This window comes from Tasmannia lanceolata, unplaced genomic scaffold (assembly GCF_043159265.1).
Source record: "Tasmannia lanceolata isolate RefF3 unplaced genomic scaffold, GAP_Taslan_0.1 ptg000020l, whole genome shotgun sequence".
Lineage (NCBI taxonomy): Eukaryota > Viridiplantae > Streptophyta > Magnoliopsida > Canellales > Winteraceae > Tasmannia > Tasmannia lanceolata.
Genome location: NW_027518697.1, coordinates 11,384,950 through 11,408,246, shown reverse-complemented (window position 1 = coordinate 11,408,246; position 23,297 = coordinate 11,384,950). Strand labels below are relative to the sequence as shown.

Here is a 23,297-nt window from a genome sequence, read left to right as displayed (position 1 = left end):
TCAAGCTGGAATACTTTAAGAACAAAAGTAAAAGTTTTTCAAAGGAAACTATAGCCCAAATCTGTTTGAAAAAAATAGTGTTCTAATATGGATGTTACTAATTTTAGAAAATCCCTCATTTAATCTTCATACGTCGCGCAGAAACCTCACTTTATTCAAAATAGAACTCTAGAAGCTTCAATAGTCACACCTTTTTCAATGGGCTTTCTAAAACCCGACACAAAATATTGCAAAAATTCACATAAAAGTCATGAAAAATCATAAAAAGATTCTTTCTTTAAAGGATACCCTTCTCCAATTTATGGTGTGAGATCTATCAATTTCATTGCATTAGTTTCCCTGGATGTTTATCCCACACTGAGTACCACATTTCTATCTCGTGCAATGGATTGCCACAGAAAACCAGTGAAACTCTAATATTAGTGTTAAATCTCCATTCAAACACACATACATGAAGCAAATGCTCAAGAAGAACTATGAGGAAGATGAAAAAACAGGAAAAAGAATGTTTTCTCCAAGGAAATTCCATAAAAAATAAAAAAGAGAAGTCTTAGCTACACTCACTTTCCCTAGTCTCCTTTTCTCTTGTTTTCCTTCTATGTATTTCTTTATTTTCTTTATAGAGAACCTAGAGCCATCAATATCCCACCTACATGACTTCCATTTGGCTCAAAGTCTAAAATAGAAGCAGTCTAACACAACGAGCTTTTGAAGGCACTATCATAATTCATAAAGCTTATTTTATATTTGAAGTTTTGAACTCCAAATCTCATAGGATGCTTCCTGGCTTGTTTACTATCATCTGACTGATGATGCATCAAGGCAGACTTAATGCTAGCTGTGTATATGGCGATAAAAAACCTGATGATAATTTGATCAATCTCTTGAGATATGACAGAAAACCATTGATAAGAAAAACTGATGCTAATATGATCAATCTCTTGAAATATATATGGCGATAAGGAAAACTGATAATAATATGATCAATCTCTTGAAATTTAACAGAAATTCATTGAAAGAGGGTACAACCACTTTTATTGTGTAAAAAGGAAATGGAACAAAAATTGAAGATATGCCACCATACCACACAGAAAAACACAGAACTAAACAAAACATCAACAAAGACCCATTCCAGCATTATCACCTCCTCATGTGGGAATTCCTCTAAGAAAAACAATGTGAAAAATAAAGGAGCATGAGTTATCGGATTGATGTCTCGGCCTAAATTCCAAAAGAATGTGCCTGATAAAGTTCCCCAGCTAGATCAAGGCAAAAGGAAGAAAAGAAAAAATACTGGAAACTGCCAAGATACAAATCAGATACGAAGCAGGAACATCTTCATGCCTCCTACTGCCCGCTCACAATTCTATGTAAGAAAAAGCACTATCATCTTATTTCGAATCTAACATTTATGTTCATCCTTAAACTAAAAAGAAGCCCTTGAACTACTTCCAGCCATTGGTACATAGAGCCATCTTGATTATAGATCCATCAAACAGAACCTGGCACATGTTCTAACTAATTCCATTCCTTCTCCAAACAGATCTCCCATAGCCAGAGATCCATATGTGGTGTAAATCCAGAGGATTGTAGGTGATTTTCAAAGAACCTTAGGAGCTTAGCGAATTAATCTTGTAATTAAAGTAGCAGTGACCAGCGATCAGTCCCAAAGTAGCAGCGACACCGAGATGATTTGCCCAGAGCAAAGTATATGACGTAGATACGGAAGTGTGCAACCCCAGGAAACAAAGAAACCAAGAAGGAACAAAATATGTAGGGAAGTGGCTGAATTGAGAAGGAAAACAGCACAAGGCTGTCCCAGACAACAAGGCACAATGTTAGGACAACGTAGGAACAAGGAGAGACTAGGAAAATGAAAGGAGAGTGGATTGTAATGATGAACAACCCCTAAAATACTTCCATATAGCCCTAGGAATGCATGGAGAGTGGATTGTAATGATGAACAACCCCTAAAATACTTCCATATAGCCCTAGGAATGCATGGATAGCAAGGTGGAAGAAAAGGACAAAAAAGGAAGAGAATATAGGTGAGGAGTAGAGAAGGTATGAGATTGTTGCAGTCATGGCAACAAATCAGTCAAGGAACTTGTTGGGCCTAAAATCGGTAACAGATACAGCAGTGACGTAAGAGCTGATTTGGCGGGCCCAAGGGGCTGAAATGAAGGAACTGAAGTCCTGCACAAGAGCGCACGAGGTCAGAAGACCAACCCGGAGTCGCGCTCCGGACGGGCCCTTCGACACTCAAGTCAGTATGAGCAGAAATGCAGAGCCAAAATTTTAAGGGTGGTGGTTCAGAAGTTATTACCCCTTGCTTTGAGCCTTGAGAGGCCTTTTATAGAGGGAGGCCTGAGGTGGTTGAATTACCTACCCCAGGACAGGTGTCGGCCCTTCTGTGGGTTTAGGTTTACCTACTCTCGGGTAATTACCGGATTACCCCTGGGCCAGTGTTGAATTCGCGGTGGGCCCCTTAAGGGCCACGTGTCGATAGCTCATTAGTTGTTGTTTTTCGTACCCCATCAGAACTGCTTCAGAGGGGAAGCCCTAGAGATAATGGGAAAAGGAAAAGAAAAGGGGATGAAAGGGAAGAGAGGAGAATAGATAGAGGGAGAGAGAGGAGAGAAAAAATGAGATCTAAGAGAGAAAGAAGGTAGAAGAGTGGAGGAGATTAAAGGAGAGAAGAGAGAGATTGGGAGGAAAAACTCTTACATTGCTCTCTCCTGCGACTAAGGGAAAATTTCCCTTTGTGACTCGAAGGAGGGGAAGGTTGAACATCCAAACTTGAATATTTGTCCCCCTCCCCCTTGAGCCTCTTATAAAATGTTTTAAGAGAATGGTTGTGCGCCCTCCTTCTAAACCAATGAGATCCTTTTAACTAAGTCGCTTAAGTGATTACAAAATGACCTAATTGCCCCCGCCTAAAAACAAAGGAAAAACTACTAGTGCAAGGGTAAAATGGTCTAACTAGGGAATAAAACATGTGAAATAGCATGTGAGATGGTGTGGGCCCTAGATGATGTGGACAACCCTCACATCTAGGCTCTAGAATCTCGCAGAAACTCCTGTAATAGAGCATAAATCTAGAAGACAAGGACAGAGAGGAACCGGAATATTACATCATGATTTGGAAACGCATATAAACTCCTGTTTCTCTAAGGGATGCAAATATTCTTATTTTGCATATAAACGCATATAAACTCCTGTTTCTCTAAGGTTAGTTCAATAATTTCAATAAATTCTTATTTTATTCTGAAACGCATATAAACTCCTGTTTCGATGCTCCGTTTGGTTGCTGGGTTTTTCTTTTCCCTAGGATTGATGTGGGAGAATATTTAGTGGTCACATCAGCTTTTTGTTGGTAACATCAGCAAAATCCTGTCTTAAAAATGGTGGTCTCTCTTTCTCTCTCTACCCTCTCTCTCCACTCATCATATTATCTTTCTCTAATTAATGCTTGTCCCCAACTCTTGAGAGCACTGGCTGGGACATATGGTTACTATAAAATCTGAGACAAATTTCAAGATAAAACTGAAAATCTCAAATGCCTTCGAGAAAACTTCCACAGAAGAATTCCAGCCTGACAATTGAACGAATTTTCATAAGAAGATTGTCATCTTGTCTCTTTAACTTATGCCTTTGCTTGCGTATATTTTAGAAGGTATATGGTAATCGAAAATGCACTCAAAGATCAAATGCAGAAGCAACGGTCACACAGTATTGTTAAACCATCTTATTCCTAACACATAAATACTGCCTGAAATATTTTAACTTGTTTTCATACTCTCCCTAAAACTGAAAGGGAGATCTATGTAAACCTCACTTCCCTTTAAAAAATAATTTTGTTGTTTTCAACTATATTATTCTCCTCCTATTCATTTGGTATTTAGTATTTACAGAATCAGGCATGGAAAAGACCAATGAAGTACTGAAATAAAATTCACTTATTAAGTTTCAGTTGAAGCAGGGCATGTTTTTTATACTTCCCAAAGTTCAGGTTCACTCCTGAGACCATTCTCGAGAAGTGTGGGTAGTTTGCTAATTTCCTGAAACCACATCATGATTTATGGTTTTTTCATATCTGGAACATGACATTGTGCCCTTTGCTAAATGCAGCTCAAGGCAATCAAGTATGGAGCTGCTCCAGTAGTAATAACCTTTAATGGTGGCGGATTCAGGTAAATATTGACAACAGAGAACTTGCAAACATATCGAAGAGTTAATAGACTTGGGCTGTGTGTTTGTTTCGGATTTTGAAATTGAGTGCGAGTCCAAAACTGATTATTGGACTCAAAATTAAGGTACTGTTTGTTTTGGATTTTGTGAACTGACTGTACATTTCTTATCTGTGACTTCTTAACAGGAGCACAAACTCGTCGCAGTATATAATCAATGCCTTTGCAAATATGTCCCTGAGCCAAGCGCTTGATCAAATTGTAAGTCGTTTCTGAAATCATTTTTTTCCCTCTATGTTACGTGGATTCTTCTGAATCGATGACATACCCGTGTCGGACACGCGACGCAAGTTGGATACCAATACTTTAGGATTCACAGTAACACTTCTAGAACTCTTTAATCTATTGTTTTTCATTCTATATGCAACAACAAATTTACAATTGACACATGTTTTGAGTTTTTATGTATCCTAATATAATAGTAAGATTTTTCATATGGAAATAAAACATTATATTTAATTAACCTACCAAAATTCTCACTATATAACTATATTTTCATATTATTTTTTTCATTTGAATATTAACCATATTATCATGTTAAAGAATTAAAATTAGCCAAATCTGTGAATCTTTTATTTAGTTTGGCCGAATCCAAAAGTCAATACCCGTGTTGGATTCCGACGCTCCTCATGCAACATAAGTTTCACTTTATAGACTTCTGTTGGTATTAATTAGGAAATATTTTTTAATTAATCTCTTTTATCTCCCCCGACCGCAGGAAAATGACCCGTTAATATGGAATCAGAAGATAAAGGATGGGATATCGAATGACTTCTCATGGGATGGAGAGTGCTATGACATACATTCGGCTGCATATATGTCTGTGAAGAATTTATGAAGCCTGTGTACATATACTTCTATATGTGCATATTTATATATCCATGTACATATTTATTTATCTAGGTCTTAGAAGCCTGATCCTGGCTGTTCCCAACATTGAATTCATAGGAAACTAGTCACAAATATTTGTATTGGGAATTTTTTAGGAAGGGTGTATCTCTGGATATTTTATTTTATTTTATTATTTTTTTGTAATTTTTGAGTTTGTCAGGAAAAAAACTGAAAATAAAATATTTACAATACATAAAAATATAAATTTTAAGAATAAAAAATTAAAGCAACAAATAATATAATGAATTTGTCGATATATTTCGTGATATTTTTTTGCGGTAAAGATAAAATGTGAAGGTTTTTCAATGATTTTTTTGTAGATTCTTGGTAATTTTAGGAATTTGTCACTTGTCATAAAATAGTGGTATTGTCAAAGGGAAATTGATTATTGCACAGCCATGTTTAGATAATATGCAGGAACTCACCTTGTCGTATCTGCTTTAACAGCTGCTGAGAGCTTTTTGGGTGATAACAACTGTTTAAAGAGAGACGGTGAGTTCGTGCATATTTGAAGCTTCAGAGCACTCCTCTCATCCATCGCTTTTAGCATCCAACTTGCAAATTAAATGACTCACTTTCCAATGGGCATCCCGTTGAATCATATACACCTGGTTGTTACAAATTTACAATTACCAAAAAGCTCTTAGCAGCAAACATCCGTTTGGTTGCTGGTTTTTTTTTTCCCTAGGGTTTATGTGGGAGAATATTTAGTCGTCACATCAGCTTTTTGTTGGTGACAACAGGAAAATCCTGTCTTGAAAATGGTGGTCTCTCTTTCTCTCTCTACCCTCTCTCTCCACGCATCATAATATCTTTCTCTAATTAATGCCTGTCCCCTCCTTTGTCTCCTACCTTTACCCACATAAATCCCAGGAAAAGATAAAAACCCGGCAACCAAACGGACCCTACCGGCAATGTATTAAATCAGAAAAAACAGGAGTTACATTCTTATGTAATCCCTCCCCTCACTATCCTAATATACAATATTTAAGAGCATGGGAGGAGTTACCAAAAAAAGGGATATTTTCTCCCTTACAAGAGTATTAAAATTTTGAAAGAAAATCTACTGCAGAATTTAGCTTGCCTTCATCCATACATGTGTGATTCTCCGACTCTTGAGTTGTTACAAGGTTCTCTCAATCGTTGCAAGATTGAAGACTTTCTTCCATGAGTAGTGGGTTTCCTTCCTTAAGATCTTCATCAAAATGTCAATACCAAAACATGATAATGTGGTTTCAAGAAGGATAAATTGAAGTGCAAAATCTACAACTTCTCAATGAAGTGCATTTATTGTTTCTTTAATTTAATATTGGTCGCCATTTTCATATTTTTATCTACCCCTATAAAAAAAAAACTTTGCTGTGATAGAGGCCAATGAGGCCCCTTGTAGCTGGTTTTCGCAAGTGCGCCATTCAGCTTATCATTCCTATAAATTGATAAGAGTTTTTTAACTTAGGATCATAGGATGTATGTGTTAGATTGTATGCATGAGGCTGCTGTTCGATCAAATATCAATGGTGCTACTTCCACGGTGAGGGCGCCATATGGCTTTAGAGAAGAGAGCTCTATTCTCAGAGCCAAAAAATTTCTGTACTAAATACTAGTGAAAAGAGTTTAATATTGAAAAATAGAGCTAGTACCATATAATAGAGGGGCATCGTATTTGAGACCTTGCACCCAAAAAGAAAAGGAAACACAGTCTTACTAAACACATGGCAGAGACACACGATGGTTTATGCACCCTGTCCTAACAATCTAATAACTAAGTAAACCTTATAAAAAAAAAAAAAAGAAGAGTTCCTAACAGATGGCTTGTACTACTAGCCTCTTAGGGCTGTTGCTGCACTTGCTCGACCCCAAAACTGCGTCGGACACATCAATGGAACAGCTCATTTTCCCAACACATTCCTGATAAAAACAAAATATAATCAGAGTTACGTTCCAAAATTACATATAACTTTTTTTTAAAAAATAGTCTGAAAGATTGACTAATCTTGAATTTCAATAAGAAGAGTGTGGATTACCTTTTGCACCAAAGATAAGATATTATCGGCCTCACAAGTGCCCTGTTCGAAGGAACCGCAAGTGCCTTGTGCATCACCATAGCTGGCAAATTCGATCTTCGAGATGGTTCGGTCACCCTGGCAAGACAATTCCAAAGTATCTCCCTCGGAAACACTCGCGCATGCTGTTCCAACAGTGACCGTTTGGAAATTCACTAGTGTCGGGTTACCGCCCATTTCTTCGAACAAGGTCAAGGTATTTTGGTCTGTTTTAAGGAATGAACGCGGAATATGATACCTGTTGCAGTTTCATATTTAGGGTTAGGGTTTAGGGTTTTTCGTCAATAAAAATATCAAAGAAAAGCTTAAAAGTGAAAAGGTTTTACCATCTCTGAGTAGGTTGGCCACAACCAGTGGTGCATTTGCTTGGAGAATATGGCCCTCGGTAATCACATTTGTTGCAGCCGTCAGCTGGGGCAGTGAAGTTGGACCAATACCGGCCGATGCTTTGTCCATTCACCCATGCATTACCCTTCCTCATTGATTTCAAATCCACCACCACAGGCTCTTCACCAAGGGGAGCCTTGAAAGTTGTCTACCACAAAGACAAATGTAAACTAGTTAATTAGCTTAGAATAGTATATATGTATATACATGTATATGTAGCCGAGGCTGAAGCACGGGGAAAAAAATAAAAGAATGGCTTTGTTTCATTCTTCTGGAGGGTGAGGCAAAGAAGATGATTCTCCTTTTATGATATTCTCAAGGCCACTACTTTATTACATTATGATGATTGGAGAGAGAAAGAGAGAGAGAGATGTATGTACACATTTTTTTTGGAGAAATGCTAAAGTAAAGGGCACCCTTCAATTTAGCATTCCTCTATCTAGTGAGAGAGAAAGAGAGAGTACCTGGTACCAACTCATGGGCCTAAAAATAACAAGTTCATTTGAAAACCATCCAGAGGGGGAATTCTGTGAGTATAGTTCCTTATGCTCTCCATTCAACCCAATCTGTGCCCATGCACGTCAAAAAAAAAAGAAAAAAGAAAAGAAGACAATGCGGGTAAGGTTGATTACATTCGAGTTAAACCCAAAAAATAAAAGAAACAACAATAGCAAAATTCATCAGTGCAAAAATTACACTAATTCCATTTATAATTTCACCTTGTATGACCACTTGTTTAATGATAAGTCCTTGGTATTATTTCCTTTTCCAACCAACTGAACAGGACCGCCTACTATTCCAGCCGGAACTAAGTCGAAATATGGGCCGTAATTCTACTCACACCAAAATGAAAAGAAAAAACAAAGATCAGTAATTTGGGATAACAATTTTAATAAAAATATTTTCGTAAAGTAAAGACATAATAAATCAAAACTTAAGTGAATTACAAACCGTAAGGCCAACTGTTGCACTCAATAACGTAATGTGGTTCAAACTGGGTTTGATTCTGACTGGCGCCTCAAACACAAATTTGTATTCACCATTTTGAGCATATTGAGATCCTGATTCGTTAGATTCAGAAAATATCAGCTACAAAGTTGTTAATACTAAAGTGCTATTTGGATTTCAGTAAGGGGAGTGATAAATCGACTCCCCAAATTGATAAATCGACTCCCCATGTGTCTTTCTCTCTCCTCTTGGTTAGAGAGAGAAAGAGGAGAGAGATAGACACATATATAGGGAGTCGATTTATCCAATTGGGGAGTCGATTTATCACTGCCCTTTCAGGAATTATCTTCAAAAGTCTAGAAAGGATTCTATAAATTTTTGCTATTCCTTGTATGATTATACATTAAAAAAAATAACAATTTAACCATTACAGTTTAATTTTTATCTAGAAAGAACTTCAATATGTAATATTAATATCCATCTAAATAAGATAAAACCATATCATTTCCCTCTAAAAAAGGTTTTCCTAAAGCTCCGTTTCATTCGACGTAAAAATGGACATAAATTCATTTTAACCATATCATTTGCATCTAAAGGATTCCTTTTACCTTCTTCATGAATTTTTTCTAAAGGATTCATTTAGCCGACCCCAACTAGTTTGGGACAAAGGCTTTGTCCGACCCCAACTAGTTTGGGACAAAGGCTTTGTTGAGTTGAGTTGAGATATCATTTGCATCTAAACTTTACTTTAAATTTCACGTGGAATGAAATGGAGCCTAAAAAAATATTTTTCTTGCAATACAAAGTCCAAACAGAATAATTTTGAAATTTTCCTTTCTAAACAAAGAAAATAAAATAAAATGCAATTCTGCGCAAAAGAATAAATATATCTTACCGATGAGCTTCCCATTAACAAAGGCATGAAGAACATGACCTGTCGTGTTCACACGCAAAATCATCTGGTCACTCCAAGCTGGATCTTTTTTACTGATTTTCACACTACAAAAAGAAAGAAAGACAACACAAGCACATATTAATAAAATGACGAAATTTAAAATTTAAGAAAATTTTATTAGATTTATAGATTTGCAAAAGGATAATTATAAGGAATAATAAAGAAAAATGAAAGGAGTTACCTTGTCATGTACCACAAGTAGTCACTGGTGTCAACTGTTGTAGAGATTTGCTCAAGAAGTTTTGTTGCAGCAAAGGCGCCATGTCCCATGAGGGTGTCCTTCACATGCTCGGGTCTCCATGTCCAATTCAATATTTCCGGTTCATCTTCAGCCATATTAGGCTTCTTCACCATCAGGGAAGTCTGAGTGTTGACCTATATATATAACCCATAAACTCTTAATAAACATTATGAAGAACAGAAATATCAATGTTATGGGACTATCTTCGCATTTTCACAAAAAACCATTTCACGGCTAACTTTTGCAAGAGAGTTTCAGATAGGAGGTGATTGCTCTCTTATACAGAGGTGCTCACTTAAAAGAGTTTGAGAGTGTCCAAATCTGAATATGTTTTGCTATAGTATGATAAAGGCTATAAACATGAGGAGTAATTTCAGTATATAACAGCTAACACAACTAAACTAAAAAAAAATTCATTTGAATAAATCAAATCAAATGAAGTCAATCCATCTTCACTCTCATTAACTCTAAATCCAATAAAAACCCATTTGCCAATTGCCATGTCATTTCACTAGTTGCCTCTTAACATGAACAATATCCCCTCCTAGGTCACTTTAACTGACGCTTTAATTCCGAAAGGACCGCATGTGACACAAACATGAAAAGTAGGATAGTTAAGATTTAAATGGATTGTGGCACAGACATAGATAGATCTGACTCAAATTGGCCCTAGTGAGAATGGGCACAATAAAAGGCTACAAAAAAAATCACAAACACAATAAATTAAACTGTCATTTTACATTCTCGTGTATTGAAACAGCAGTACCAAAATTATAGAGCATACCTTAGCAGTGTTATAGACTTCCTTCTTGCAATCAGGAAGAACGCTAACAGACCATGCAGGTACAAAGTATGAGTTGCCTTGGAAGTTGAGGGTCCTATCGACCGTAGTGTTGGTGTTACTAAGGAAACAGCTAGAATTTCCATCGGTGGTGGTGTAGATCGTTGCCTGAAAACATGGTCATCCTTAGGTTAGTTCTTCCAAGTCTAGTAATAGTAAAATAAATATATAAGACTAGAAGGAGATGATCAAGATAAACCTTTGCTCCATTTTCAAAATCAGTCGTGGTCACATCTCCATGTGTGAGAACATTCTCCATAGAATGAAGCGCATCATGGAGTAGCTTCAGATGGCCCCACTTGGGTTGCTTCAAATTACCTGAGAAATTGAGAGACAGGAGCATTTTTACTAGAAATGTGTATAGAAAAAACCTGCAGCCTTAGTTTTTGAACCAAGGCAAAGTCAGAAAAAAGGGCTTTCTCTTGGATTAAAAATCAAGGGAGAGATGGTTTTCTCTCTCTACCCTTTATAATCTAATGGTCGGGCATCATAAGTTCTCATTAAGAAATAGAACGCAGAAAAAGGTATAGATGGGGCCACTTTGAGAATAAATGATATTAATTTTTACATAGAAATGCATGCCTACAAATTATAATGGTGGCATTTACATAAAAAGCATCAACTCATGTAGAAACTTGGGTTGATAAAAGTAAGTGAAAATCATAATATAAAAAATCAGTTTAAGAATTTAAGAAGTTCAATTAATAATGCTAATGGTGATAGAGATTGGCAAAATATTGGTTCTCATATTTTTTATTTAAGAATTAATCAAGTTTGTGATTACCATATTCGTCAAGGGGAGCGTCGTAATCATAAGAAGTCGTGATGTAGGGACCACCTGCTGTGCGGCCGAAGTTGGTTCCTCCATGATACTGAAATCAAACAAAATTTCATTAAATCCAAACATATTAATATCCTATGTGTGGGTGAGTGTGTGAGCGTAAGCCTGTAAAGAGTAAGAAGTGATGAAAATAAGGTAAAACGTTAAAAGTAGAAAAGAGACATTTTTACTATGATTTGTGGACACGGACACGAGTGTCGGACACGGCAAACCCCCAAACTTAAGAAACGGCTAAAATAGAAAGTAAATGTAATCATGATTTGTGGATATGGATTCGTGTGTCCAATTTCAACATGGATGCGAGTAGTCTAAATGAGGTAAACACAATATTCAATAAAACAACAAAATGTCACACTTGACACGGTACAAAAACATGTCCGCACACCCATATTAAGTCTCACACTTCCAGCAATACAAGTAAAAGTGTCCAAAGGAGTGTCGACAAGTGTGGACACGCGTGTCGTGTTGGACACGGCAGGACACGTGAGTCGGCAATAAAGTGTCAGCCAAATCATAGCATTTTTAGAGGGCATTTTTAGAAATTTTTTTTCTTAAATGCGATTTATGGATAAATCAGAATAAAAGAATGATAATGCCCTTCAGACCCAAAAAAGAGAGTCTTACCAACTACGATACTACCAAAAAAGAGAGTCTTACCAACTACGATACTAACCTCATAGCAAAATACTAATCTAAGAGAAAGTACGGTAATTTTGTGTATAACTACATGGATGCATATGTGAGGTACAAACTCTGATCCTAACCTCATAGCAAAATACTAATCTAAGAGAAAGTTTGGTAACTTTGTGTGTAAGTACATGGAAGTGTAAAGTACAAACCATGTAGTAATTTTGGAAGGTGCCACCTTCTTGGAAGAAGCGTGCAGCTGAATAAGCCACATCTTCAGCAGCTCTGTGAGGGTTTCTGTCACCCCAAGCCTTGAACCTAGAACACATCCCATTTTTTTTTTTTTTTAAATAACTCAAGATCTTATACCAAATGTGAAATATAAGCAAGGAAAATGTACAAAAAGACAAAAAAGAGGAAAAATAATCAAATGCCTACCATCCAGTCCAGTTTTCAGTCCACATCTTGGGACTATTAGGTCTGTTTGGCTTGAATGAATCACAGTACCACCCATTACATGTGTTGATCTAAATGGAGATACAAGACAGAAATTCATTAGGATTACAGAATTTAATGGCATTCTGCTTAAAACTAAAATAATATTTCTAAAGACTAAACCAAGATTTGATAGTTATAAATGTATGTGTAAAACCATTGGCTGAGGAGCATCTGATTGCTGACACATGATCCATGGAACTCCAACGTTAAGGGAATCTGCCATTTTAGCACACCATTCCAAGTACTTTTTCCCTGGCTCTCCATAAGAAGATTGGACATTTCCGTATTCATTCTCAATCTGCTAACAGTAATAAATAGATAAGAACAAGAAATTTATGGGCTTTCCTCCTATAATATTTACTAAATAACAAGAAATTTATATACTAAACGTTAGTTTAATTTTCCTCTTTTCATTTCTTGTTTTTCAGAATAATTTTAGGAAGGGAATTTTAATATAAAAAAAATTTATGGAAATTTTAATTGGATATTTTTCCCATGAAAACAGTTCTATTGAATTTTTTCATGGAAAACTTTCCCACTAATTTTGAACTCATTTTCCATGAAAATTATTTTCCAAACCAACTAAGCCCTGGATGGAGTTTTTGTCAACATCGAAATATCCCCACAATATCCACCCAAATCAATGCATAGGGTAGAGCCCAAAATTTTAGACATCTTATTTTGATGGGGTGGGGCCCCCACCATTAGCACCCATACTATTCAGTATTCACAAGGTGGATCCACCATTTTACACCTCATGTTTTGGTGTGGTGTGACCAACCATTTTACCTCTTATGTTGTCTTTTGATGGACCCACCATCCCCACCCTAACCCGTGCATAGGGTAGGGCCCATCATTTTATAACACACCATTTGATGGGATAGAGCCCACCATTTTACACCCATGCCTAGCATAGGCCAGGAACTTTGTTAAAAAAAATTCAATTAGCAATATAATAAAGACGGGTCAAGTTAACCTGAGTGATAATAATTGGCCCTCCTTGTGGCGCCAAGAGATCCTCTTGCTTCATCATGTTGACTATCAAAGTAGTAAAAATTTGCATTTCGTTCTGCAAAAATAAAAGAAGAATTAAAATAAACATCTTAAAAGATAAACTTAAATATATTAAAAGAGAAAAGGGTTGCTGCACTCGAGCGCAGCTGGGCTTAGCAGCGCTTGAGCACAGAAACAGGGGGGTGGGGCCATTGAAAGGGTGATCCTAAGCATTCATTTGGAAGGCCCATCATCCCTAAGCATTCATTTGGAAGGCCCCATCATGGATGATGGGGCCTACCTACCAAAAATCAGCTCCATTAGATCACCAATGGGTGTCCATTTGTGGGGCCAATGGAGCTAATTTTTGGTGTGAAAAGGCCCATCAAATGAATGCTTTGATTCCCACCCAAAATGTGGCCCCACCCTGTCTCTATGCTCGAGCGCAGCAAATGCATGCTCATATTATAACGAGTACATATGTGTATATTTGAACATGATACATTAAAACCAAGACAAGAATTATAAACAAAATAAAAATAAAGAATCAGAATAATAACCTTGTATATCTCATTATCAGTCCGAAGCTGAATTCCTGGCATATTGTGCAGCCACACAGGAAATCCTCTAATAATAACAGTTAAAACATATGACGCAAAATAATTAGTAAAATGCAGTTCACCAATAATAATAGAATATTGAAATCCATTTATAGATTTATAGGGATGTTAAAACTCACCCATAACTCCACTCAGCAGTGACGTACGGTCCAATTCGAAGAACAACATATAAGCCTGCATCCTGAACAGTCTTTATAAACCTGATAATGTCATTGCTTCCTTCGAAATTATACTGTAATAAATAACCGACAAAATAAAATATTAGGGCATGATCTTGTTATTTATTTAAAAAATCTAGAAATTTATAGAGAGATTGAAACCTCGCGACGACGGGGCTCATGGACATCCCAAAACACGTATGTCTCGATCGCATCGAGACCGCCATCCTTCGCCTTTTGTATAAGATCAGGCCACATCTGAAAAAAAATTAAACAAAGAACAGACTAGTAAGAACACAACCAGGAGTATTAATATAAGAATAAAGAGAAAAAAACCACAGAACTAAAATAATATCTTTAATTGAATACAAAGCTCAGATAACTCAATTCCCAAATTTTCTCTTAAAACAAGAAACAAAGTTAAATGTTATAGAGCAAATCTGCACACATATAATATATTGGCACTACCATATTTTAATAATTGCAAAAAACTCAGATTGTCTTTTCTTTTTAAACAGCGGTCGATGGTTGTAACAGTTCCCAGAAAGATCTCAGAATCCAATTACAAATGAAGAGACAAGTTTGAAATTGATTGAGCATCAAGACTCGAAGTATGTATTAAAAAAACTATAAAAAAAAATCTGTAGAAGATAACAACTTTTCATCTTATCTTTCATGAAACTAAAATAGAGGACAAATTGTTGACTGGTTGCCTAACAATTCAGCCGTGTGTGTGGTATGAAAGCGAATTTCCATATCACCAAGAAAATATTTCACCGAATTAAACATTGAACTCAGTTGTTTTGAAAGCCGACGCTCGATATTTGGCTTTCATACTAGATCATGCCATTTTGTTTAATGCCACTGTAAGAAATACAATTATTTTATAATTATTATGATAAAAATATTATTTAAATTTCACAAATTTTATAGCTTTAAGATTTTCTTGACTAATTTATTTGTATAAATTTTTCTTATTTTCAATTTTGAAAGAATTCCACTTTTTCCTATATTTATTGACCGTTTATAATATTTAATTAATGTTGCTTTCACTTAATTTAAAAATAAAATTATTTTTTAAAATTAAATTTTATTTTATATCTATGAAAAATAAATTTATTTTAAATTTTATTTTGTATAACTAAATTTTATGGAAGCACGATATTCAGCACTCAAACTGGATCTTGCGACGTTAATTTGTTTCTTGGCACTCTAAGAAATACAATTATTTTATATTTAATATAATAATAAAATACTTCGATTTTCACATAATTAATACTTTTTCCATGATCGAAAGTTCTAAACATCTATTTTTCTTCACTTAATATTTCTATACATTTTTAATTAACGTTGTTTTCACAATTTTCAACAAAAAACTATTTCTACTATTTTATTTAAAACATAATTTATTGTGTAATTAAATTTTAATTTTTATTAGAAATTTTGCTTTCAATTTATTAAAATTTATTTATTAGATTTTTGTCATTACTCTTATATTTTTCAATTTGGTAAGTACATCACATGGAAAGGCATTTCATTATGTGGAAAATTTTCAATACTGAAAGCTGTCAATTGGTGCATTGTAAAATGACTAAAAAGTGAATGCTTTTATTCATTGAATCAAATTAAATAGTTTGCTTTGATTTTCTTATTTTAGGAAGAGAAAGGAACCAAAAGACAAGTATGTTACAATTAGAGATTTTATAGAGTGCCCGATCGAGCACCTACACTAGCGGGTCATCCACCCTTTTGATGTTTGATCCAACAACAGACCACTTTTTCAACATTTTAAGAAGCACTGTTAGATCAAATATCAACGGCAGATGCCCCGCTAGTGTATTCTCGTTAGGAGTGCAACTTAGATCGGGTTGGGTTGAGGTTTTGCTAAAAAATGAATAGGAATCAACCTGAACCCGTCGCGATTTTAAGGTAAAAGCTCAACTCGAATTCCCAAAAATCGACCCAGTTGCACCCGTAATTCTCGTTACAAGCTTACAACAGGGGCAAGAAGAAAGCAAAACATACATTAATAAGAAAGTTTTTGAGAATAATTAAGCTAATCCAACGTTCAAACTTCAAAGTATTTCTTTACATGCTTCAATAACACACCATCAACATAATAATGCTACAAAAGTATACACAAAGAAATCTCATGAGAATACAAAGAAATCTCATGAGAAAGAGGGAGAGAGTTTATACATGAGAATACACAACGAAATCTCAGAGCCATTAAAGAGATAAAGATAGAAGATGAACATATAAGAATCAAAACATATGAAAGATTATACCTCTGGTGTGCTGCGTGGATAGTGAATTGAACCCGATAACAAAACCCTTCTCTGTCCATCGATTATGATGGCTCTCCCATCATATGTTACTTCAGTTGCTGAAGTAGGACTACTACAAAGAAAAGCTAAAGCTATAAGAAAAAACACAAGATAACCCATAATCCTCATCTTCCCCTTAATCTCTCACTTACGAAAAAACGTTCGAATTAGACTGATGAAAAATGTCACGTATTTATAAGTGCAAAAGAGTTGTACAAAAAACTCTACCATTAATAGAAAAGATAAGGACTACTTATCCATTTTAGCTAGGTTTTTACCAGATAGATAGGTCTTATCTTTTTCCAAGATTTGTGACGTTTCATAATAAGACATATAAACGAAATTGAATTGTTGTAGGAAATTTATTACATGCTTACCTTTGCCTAAGATTTGGTGAGGTTTCCTAAAACATAGAGAAGAAATTGAGTTTGGGTAGGAAATTCATTAAAACCTTAAATCATTCTTACGAGATTCATGTAAATGTCCTAAATCACGATTCTATATTTAGAAAACAAGTCCAAAACGGAACTTCGTTTGGGAAATAAAGCGAAAATGAGGGCAGAATTGGTTACTTTTCACACTGTTTTGTTTTGTTTTGTGGAATTCGAGATCTTTTTTTTTTGTCTTTTCTGCACGTGTCACATCAGAGAGTGCCGTTTTTTTTCACAAAACGGATGTGGGTTTTGCTAGGAGTCATGTTTTTTCTCCTAATTAGGCTGATTGCCTAAACTTTAGGGCCTGTTGATTTGAAGATCAATGATCTTGATTACAAGACCTTTTTTTTTATGCCATAGGGTATCCCCACCCTAGGGATGCACGCAGGCACCCGGTGGACCACGCGCATCGGTTGAACAAGGGGGGATTCGAACGTTCGTCACTGGGGAGCATACCCATGACTTTACGCCAAAGAGCCGCACCCTCCGGGTTTTGATTACAAGAGCTTTATCCCTTGTGAGACCCAAGTATTAATCGTTAGCATAGTATGGAGATTATTCACTCACTTTGGAGAGGAGGCCTGGGGCCTCTTTAGTTAACCTCTAACGATTAAATGTGATTATTTGTAAATAATAATTCATGATTACTTCGGATTCCTAATTCCTTGCTATTATTTTTTTTTGCTATAGACCCCCCCCACTCTTCTCAATCGATGTGATCATTTTCAAAATGGCACATAAGGCCCAAGCTTATTGCACTGCAACCTATGCAGGGTGGGACACATGACACCATCCAAATTAGTTTTGGACTCATAATCAGTTGCAATCATCTTTGGACTCATAATCAGTTGCAATCATCTTAATCAAACAGAGCCTTAAACTTCCCAAAATCCTGATTTTCACCTTGCAAAATTATTAAAATAAAAGAAGCTAATCCTATTACATTTCTAAGGAAATCTCCTTGCTCGACTAACCCACCCGTATTCAACAGAGTTCATATGGGAAAGCTAAAAAGACGAAAATTGACCTAATAGAAAGGGTATATTTCAACCTGTGCATTGGACGGGTCATCCCAAGGATCAATTATATGTCATCTAAATGACCCATGGTCCACTACTGCCACATGTACATTAGTGATGGGAAATCGAGGCCGTTAATCTATTCGCAAACCATGAATCTAGTCCATTGTGCCATTGCCAGTTTGCCACCATGATCGATCTGATAGTGGAACCCTAGAAGTCTGGAGAGTTACCAGGAGTTTCCCCCCTGGTTATTCCTACTTGTACGGGACCGAGCGGCTAGACTTTTCCCTAGTTGGACTAGATCAAAGAAGTGGAGCTTTAGTTGCTAAAGCCACTTGAGGGAAGGCGGATCAAGGTGGATGATCCGCCTGGAAGCTTCAATATAAATATGGCCCATGAAAATTATCTCCATTTGATGATCCAAACTCTTCGATCTATAGAGATTTCTATATGATGTAGTTTATCTGCAAAGTAGAGGGTAAGGATCGTCCAATGAAGCGGAGCTTTAGTGCTAAAGCCACTTGAGGGAAGGCGGATCAAGGTGGATGATCCGCCTGGAAGCTTCAATATAAATATGGCCTATGAAAATTATCTCCATTTGATGATCCAAACCCTTCCATCTATAGAGATTTCTATATGATGTAGTTTATCTGCAAAGTAGAGGGTAAGGATCGTCCAATGAAGATGACTTTTGGGGCACGGTCTAGAATTGGGCCAACAACTGAATGGTTTGGATCTTCGAATAAGAGGGGGCTTCATTGTATTTTTCAAGGGATTTGCTAAGCTCCATCGCAAAAGGCTTTTCGCGGCTGGTTGTCGCAATTCAGACCAGCCACCTCGTGAATGGAGACAAGCTAGCCACCTTGTGAATGGGCTTTTGTCTCCATTCACGAGGTGGCTGGTCTGAATTGCGACAGATTAGCCGCGAAGTCTTTTGCGATGGAGCTAGCAATTCCCCATTTTTCAAAGTATAGGCTTTGCTACGAACCGACGTAATATGCTGGGCCCACCTATTATCTGGCACTGCATATATCATTAAAACACCCTTTAAAAAAAAAAAAAAACTCCGTAGCTAGGAACTTTGTTTGAAAATCCAAACTGTTCATTTATAAATAGCTTGTGCCCCAAAAATCATCTCTGATGTTAATCCTTACGCTCCAATCTAATAGGATGACACCTTGTATAAGAAAATCTCTACGGTTTGAAGAGTTAGGATCATTAGATGATTTTTGGGGCATGGCCTACGTATGTTGGGTCGCAACACATGAACGGTTTGGATTTTCAAAAAAAGTGCCAACGGTCTGAACCATTCATTGTTGGGCCCGCTAAGAATTCATGGTCAAACATAGAAGAGATTAGTTGTGAGAATAAGTATATATGCGTGGGGACTACCTTGCTCAAAGATCTAAATAATTTAGTTATTGGCCCCACCAACGGTAGAGAGAGAGAGATTAACCTTTGGAAAATTATGCTGTGCGCACATGCATGCATGAATCTGAACCGTTAGATTGAGCTATTCGGCCACACAGTAAAAACTCAAAACACAATCTAATTAATTGCTCTGTTTGGTTGCCGGGTTTTTTTTGTTCCTGGGAGTTATGTGGGAGAGTAAGTTAAATTTTGGTCCCATCCCATGTTTGGTTGCCTTTTAGCACTAGGTTTTTTTTAATCCCACTCTTGTAATGATTACTTGTGGGATGAATTTTTTAATCCCACTTTTGTAATGATTGCCTTTTCATCCCATCCCAAGATAACCCCAGGAACAAAAATAAACCCAGGAATCAAAAATAAGCTTGAGAAGAATTTTTTTCTACCCAACAGTTCAAGCAACCAAACAAAGGTTTTTTTTTTCCCACCATATCTCCCAGGGTATTTTTCTCTCTCACATACCCAAACATGGGATTTTTATTTTACCAGGATACTTCTAGGACTTTTTTTTTCCCACCTATCTCCCAGGGTATTTTTTTCTCCCACATAACTCTCAGGAACCAAAAAAAAAAAAAAAAAAAACCCGGCAACCATACAGAGCAAAAGATTTTTATCCGAGCTGTGCAAAGATACAGTGTAATTGGATTTTGGGTGCAAGCAGAATACCAGTTTACACGATTTGCTTCTAAAATCACGAAGATCTCACGTGGATGTGATTTTATTTTGACACAACCCTTGGAATTTTATGACGCAGGTGATTTATTCGCCCCATTTTTAAAACTATACAGCCCCCGTAATGCATTTATGAGTCATGACTCATTACTAGTCTTTTACACTAGACAGGGCAGCCCCCCTAATAAAAACGTGTACAAATATCTCATTTCCCTTGTGAAAATCTTGATTGACCATCTTTTGACGCATCAAGACCCTTGATTTGAACATTTCATTTATTGTGGGGCCCTTTAGATTTCATGCCTGCTTTAGGTTATCATGTCGAATAGATTTTCTAGAGCTCTGTGTCATCAATGGTGGCTCCCAGTCATATGTCCCTCTCTCTCTCTCTCTAAACTTGATGAACTTTTATATCTGCAATCTTCAGTGTTGAGTGCTATACTCCCAAAAAACTATGAATCAGTTGGAAATGGGAACGAGCAAAAATAATAGAAAGGGAAGAGGAAGATCAAAGAAAAAAATGCGGATGAATGATCAAATACTCTCTACAAATGGAGAAATGAAGGAAAAGTCTTCACACCCACCACAGTTTCTAAAGCCCATCTTTCCTGAATATTTTAAAAGAATTGTAAGTCCTCTCTTCTTTTCAGTGTACCAGCCGTTTCTCTTTTGGTGCACAGGATTTTCATGATCTATTCTAATCTAAAACCTCCTCCTGAATATCATGTTGTATGTTTTGCAGTCCATACCCAATGCATTTCACAGATATCTAGTGGGAGAAAAGAGTGACATAGCAATCCTCAAAAGCCCTCGAGGAGACTCATGGCCTGTGAAAGTTAAAGGAAGCATTGATGGAGTCTTCTTTGAAGATGGATGGGGAGATTTTGTAGCAGTTCATGGTCTTTGTTCTGGAGATATTTTAGTGTTTCGATATGAGGGAAATATGGTTTTTGATGTTAGTGTATTTGATAAAACTGCATGTGAGAAAAGGTATGAGAAAGAGATGGAAAAACAAGGAGAAAGTAAGCCTGAGATACATGTGGAAGCTGCAAAGGGTAAATTCTTGAAACTTTTCATGGCACCATCCACATGATATTAAAAGTAAGCCTTTTTGAAAAATCACTTTGTTTAAGGCACTAGTATTATAATTGAGCTCATCACATATATATGAGTGTTCAGGATTTTCTGTGCTTTTTATGTTGAGATTTCTCTTACCATTATTTCCCTTTAATGATAGTCAACTGAGGTTTTATTTTGGTGTTTTAATGTGATTTTCTTTTGTAGTTCCACAATCAGGAGGACAGAAGGTAGGATTTGAAGGAAGCAGACGTTACAAGCCCAAAGGTCCTCACTTCGTGGTTACCATGAATTACACTAATTTAAAATACTACTTCATGGTTAGTTTGTCAAAGTTTTCTCTTCTCTTTTACGTGTACTATATATGAATATTTGCTTTGAAGTTATGTGTACCTCCATCTGAGTCTGGACCAAGGTGAATCTGGGGTCCATTTTTAGAGAATTTGGGTTATACTTTCATCATGAAATTTGATCTGCTATGGGTCCAGTATAACGGGTAGGGCTGCAACTCGGGTTGGGTTCAACCCAAAAAAAGGTCCAACCCAAAAAAAGGTCCAGACGGGTTGAGTTCGCTCTGGGTTCGGGTTGAGGGGTTGGGCAATCCGACCCAAGTGAAACCCAACATTTTTTATCATTTTTTTATTTAAGTAAGTTTAAAAAGTCGGGTTGGGCTCGGGTCGGTCGGATTCGGGTTGGAAAAATGGTTTCTTCAGGTCAGGTCGGATTGAACCTCATTGGGCTGGAACTCGGTTCGGGTTCGTGTTGAAAAAATGTTTCCTTTGGTCGGGTCAGGTTGGCCTCGGCCCGACCCGACCCGAGTTGCACCCCTTCACTCAGGCCGTGTTACAGCTTTAACTTTTTACAGTTATTTCGGACTTTGGTGGAGTTCTGGCGAGGCAACTCATTTCACTAGTGAGTCAAGTCAGCTCACACGAGTTTCGAGTTGAATCATGGCGACCCGAGTTACAATTTTGGATCATACAACTTCATGTTAAATGCTTCGTTTTTTTGAGTTGTTACATGCATGCACTCCTTTGAAATATTGTGTATCACCTGGGTTTTTTGAGTTGCAGTTTATTCCTAGGGAATTTGCGGTGGCCAACAGAAGGTTGTTTCCGGTGACAAAATCTTATCAAGAGAAGAAACAAATCACACTTACAGATCCAAAAGGAAGGTCATTTCTGGTGGCAATATCTCACCGTAGGAGTCCCAGGAGGAATCCCAGTAACAATGTTGACACTCTTTTTTCGAGAGGCTGGAGAAGCTTTGCAGATAGTAACAATCTTGAAATTGGAGATGAGTGCATCTTCGAGCTAATGGCCGATGATGTAATGAAAGTTCGAATTTTCAGACGGTAAATGCTCAACATTTTGGTGTCTTCTTTGCTAACTTAATGGTGCAGGAAAGCTGAAGACATCACGAGTCGTTTTTTGGGTGTTTTTGGATTCAAAGCTCAATTCTAGCCCTATTTTGTTCTCGTATTTTGTTTCATGAAAGAATTGTATGCCGACTATGATCTAGACATTCTGTTGGTTTGGATGGAAGGTTATCACAATGTTTGGGACTACACATTTTGGACTATTTTGTATGTGCACTCTAAATGGATTTTGGATGTAGTTGGTATTGGAGGCATCTTGGTAGTTGGTTGCAGAAACAATGGTGAGTATGGGAAGTCTCATCAGTGTTTTTTCAAGCAATCCTGGACTTAAGCTATGTTTGATGTGTTAATTTATTTAAGTAGATAGTGTGGTGTGGTGTGTTTTTATGGATTTTGGCACCCATTTCAGTTCTTCTATATGCTAATTCTATAAAAAAAAAATCTGTAGATGTCATTGAAATTCGAAACTTTCCATTTCCCACTTAGTTACCCAATCCAATGAGCTTTATTCCTTCCCAAAGATGAGCATTCGAAAATGTTCTAGACACTGCCAAGTTTCCCGAATACAAAATCATGTTTTAATCTCTTAAAACCTACATTGGAGATTTGCAATGCATGAGATTCCTTGTATAAGGGTTGAAGTTTT

The 23,297-nt window shown here is 36.6% G+C and overlaps 3 protein-coding genes across 5 annotated transcripts in view; 2 read left to right on the top strand and 1 right to left on the bottom strand.

The window, feature by feature from the left end:
- Positions 1-5,279, top strand: part of LOC143853714 (UDP-Glycosyltransferase superfamily protein) — a 30,669-nt gene extending 25,390 nt beyond the window's left edge. Inside the window, exons 17-19 of one of the 3 annotated variants that reach the window (XR_013237282.1) lie at positions 3,968-4,045; positions 4,132-4,193; positions 4,379-4,455. Coding sequence is in view for 1 of the 3 variants with exons in the window: in XM_077363435.1 (XP_077219550.1) it covers positions 4,132-4,193; positions 4,379-4,451; positions 4,969-5,088 (255 nt within the window). In the remaining 2 variants the exon portion in view is untranslated. Of the gene's footprint in view, positions 1-3,967; positions 4,046-4,131; positions 4,194-4,378; positions 4,456-4,968 lie in introns of those variants that run through there. The other 2 variants (XR_013237283.1, XM_077363435.1) reach the window with 2 other exon arrangements.
- A 1,466-nt stretch (positions 5,280-6,745) lies between these two features.
- On the bottom strand, positions 6,746-16,770 carry LOC143854088 (beta-galactosidase 15-like). The gene is made up of 19 exons (XM_077363843.1): positions 16,602-16,770; positions 14,476-14,571; positions 14,275-14,387; positions 14,096-14,162; positions 13,519-13,611; positions 12,697-12,840; positions 12,483-12,571; positions 12,257-12,362; positions 11,361-11,448; positions 10,776-10,894; positions 10,520-10,684; positions 9,676-9,869; positions 9,435-9,538; positions 8,543-8,652; positions 8,311-8,424; positions 8,056-8,157; positions 7,531-7,739; positions 7,166-7,442; positions 6,746-7,049 (listed from the first exon to the last, which is right to left on the bottom strand). The coding sequence occupies exons 1-19, from the start codon at positions 16,767-16,769 to the stop codon at positions 6,942-6,944; spliced, it is 2,466 nt and encodes an 821-aa protein (XP_077219958.1). The 5' UTR covers position 16,770; the 3' UTR covers positions 6,746-6,941.
- Positions 16,771-20,716: 3,946 nt separating this feature from the next.
- On the top strand, positions 20,717-22,631 carry LOC143853752 (B3 domain-containing protein REM10-like). The gene is made up of 4 exons (XM_077363488.1): positions 20,717-20,824; positions 20,939-21,251; positions 21,481-21,593; positions 22,347-22,631. The coding sequence occupies exons 1-4, from the start codon at positions 20,717-20,719 to the stop codon at positions 22,629-22,631; spliced, it is 819 nt and encodes a 272-aa protein (XP_077219603.1).
- Positions 22,632-23,297: the final 666 nt, after the last annotated feature.

What these genes read in the sequence shown, in the direction of transcription:
- LOC143854088 (XM_077363843.1), bottom strand. Translation starts at nt 16,769, where the DNA reads ATGAGGATTATGGGTTATCTTGTGTTTTTTCTTATAGCTTTAGCTTTT. An exon ending in CCTTCCAAAATTACTACATG is followed by an intron (nt 11,449 to 12,256) that starts GTTTGTACTTTA and finishes GTTTGATTTCAG; the next exon opens with TATCATGGAGGAACCAACTT. An exon ending in GTGCAACAGTTGGCCTTACG is followed by an intron (nt 8,425 to 8,542) that starts GTTTGTAATTCA and finishes TGGTGTGAGTAG; the next exon opens with AATTACGGCCCATATTTCGA.
- LOC143853752 (XM_077363488.1), top strand. Translation starts at nt 20,717, where the DNA reads ATGCGGATGAATGATCAAATACTCTCTACAAATGGAGAAATGAAGGAA. An exon ending in ACATGTGGAAGCTGCAAAGG is followed by an intron (nt 21,252 to 21,480) that starts GTAAATTCTTGA and finishes TTTCTTTTGTAG; the next exon opens with TTCCACAATCAGGAGGACAG. An exon ending in ATTTAAAATACTACTTCATG is followed by an intron (nt 21,594 to 22,346) that starts GTTAGTTTGTCA and finishes TTTGAGTTGCAG; the next exon opens with TTTATTCCTAGGGAATTTGC.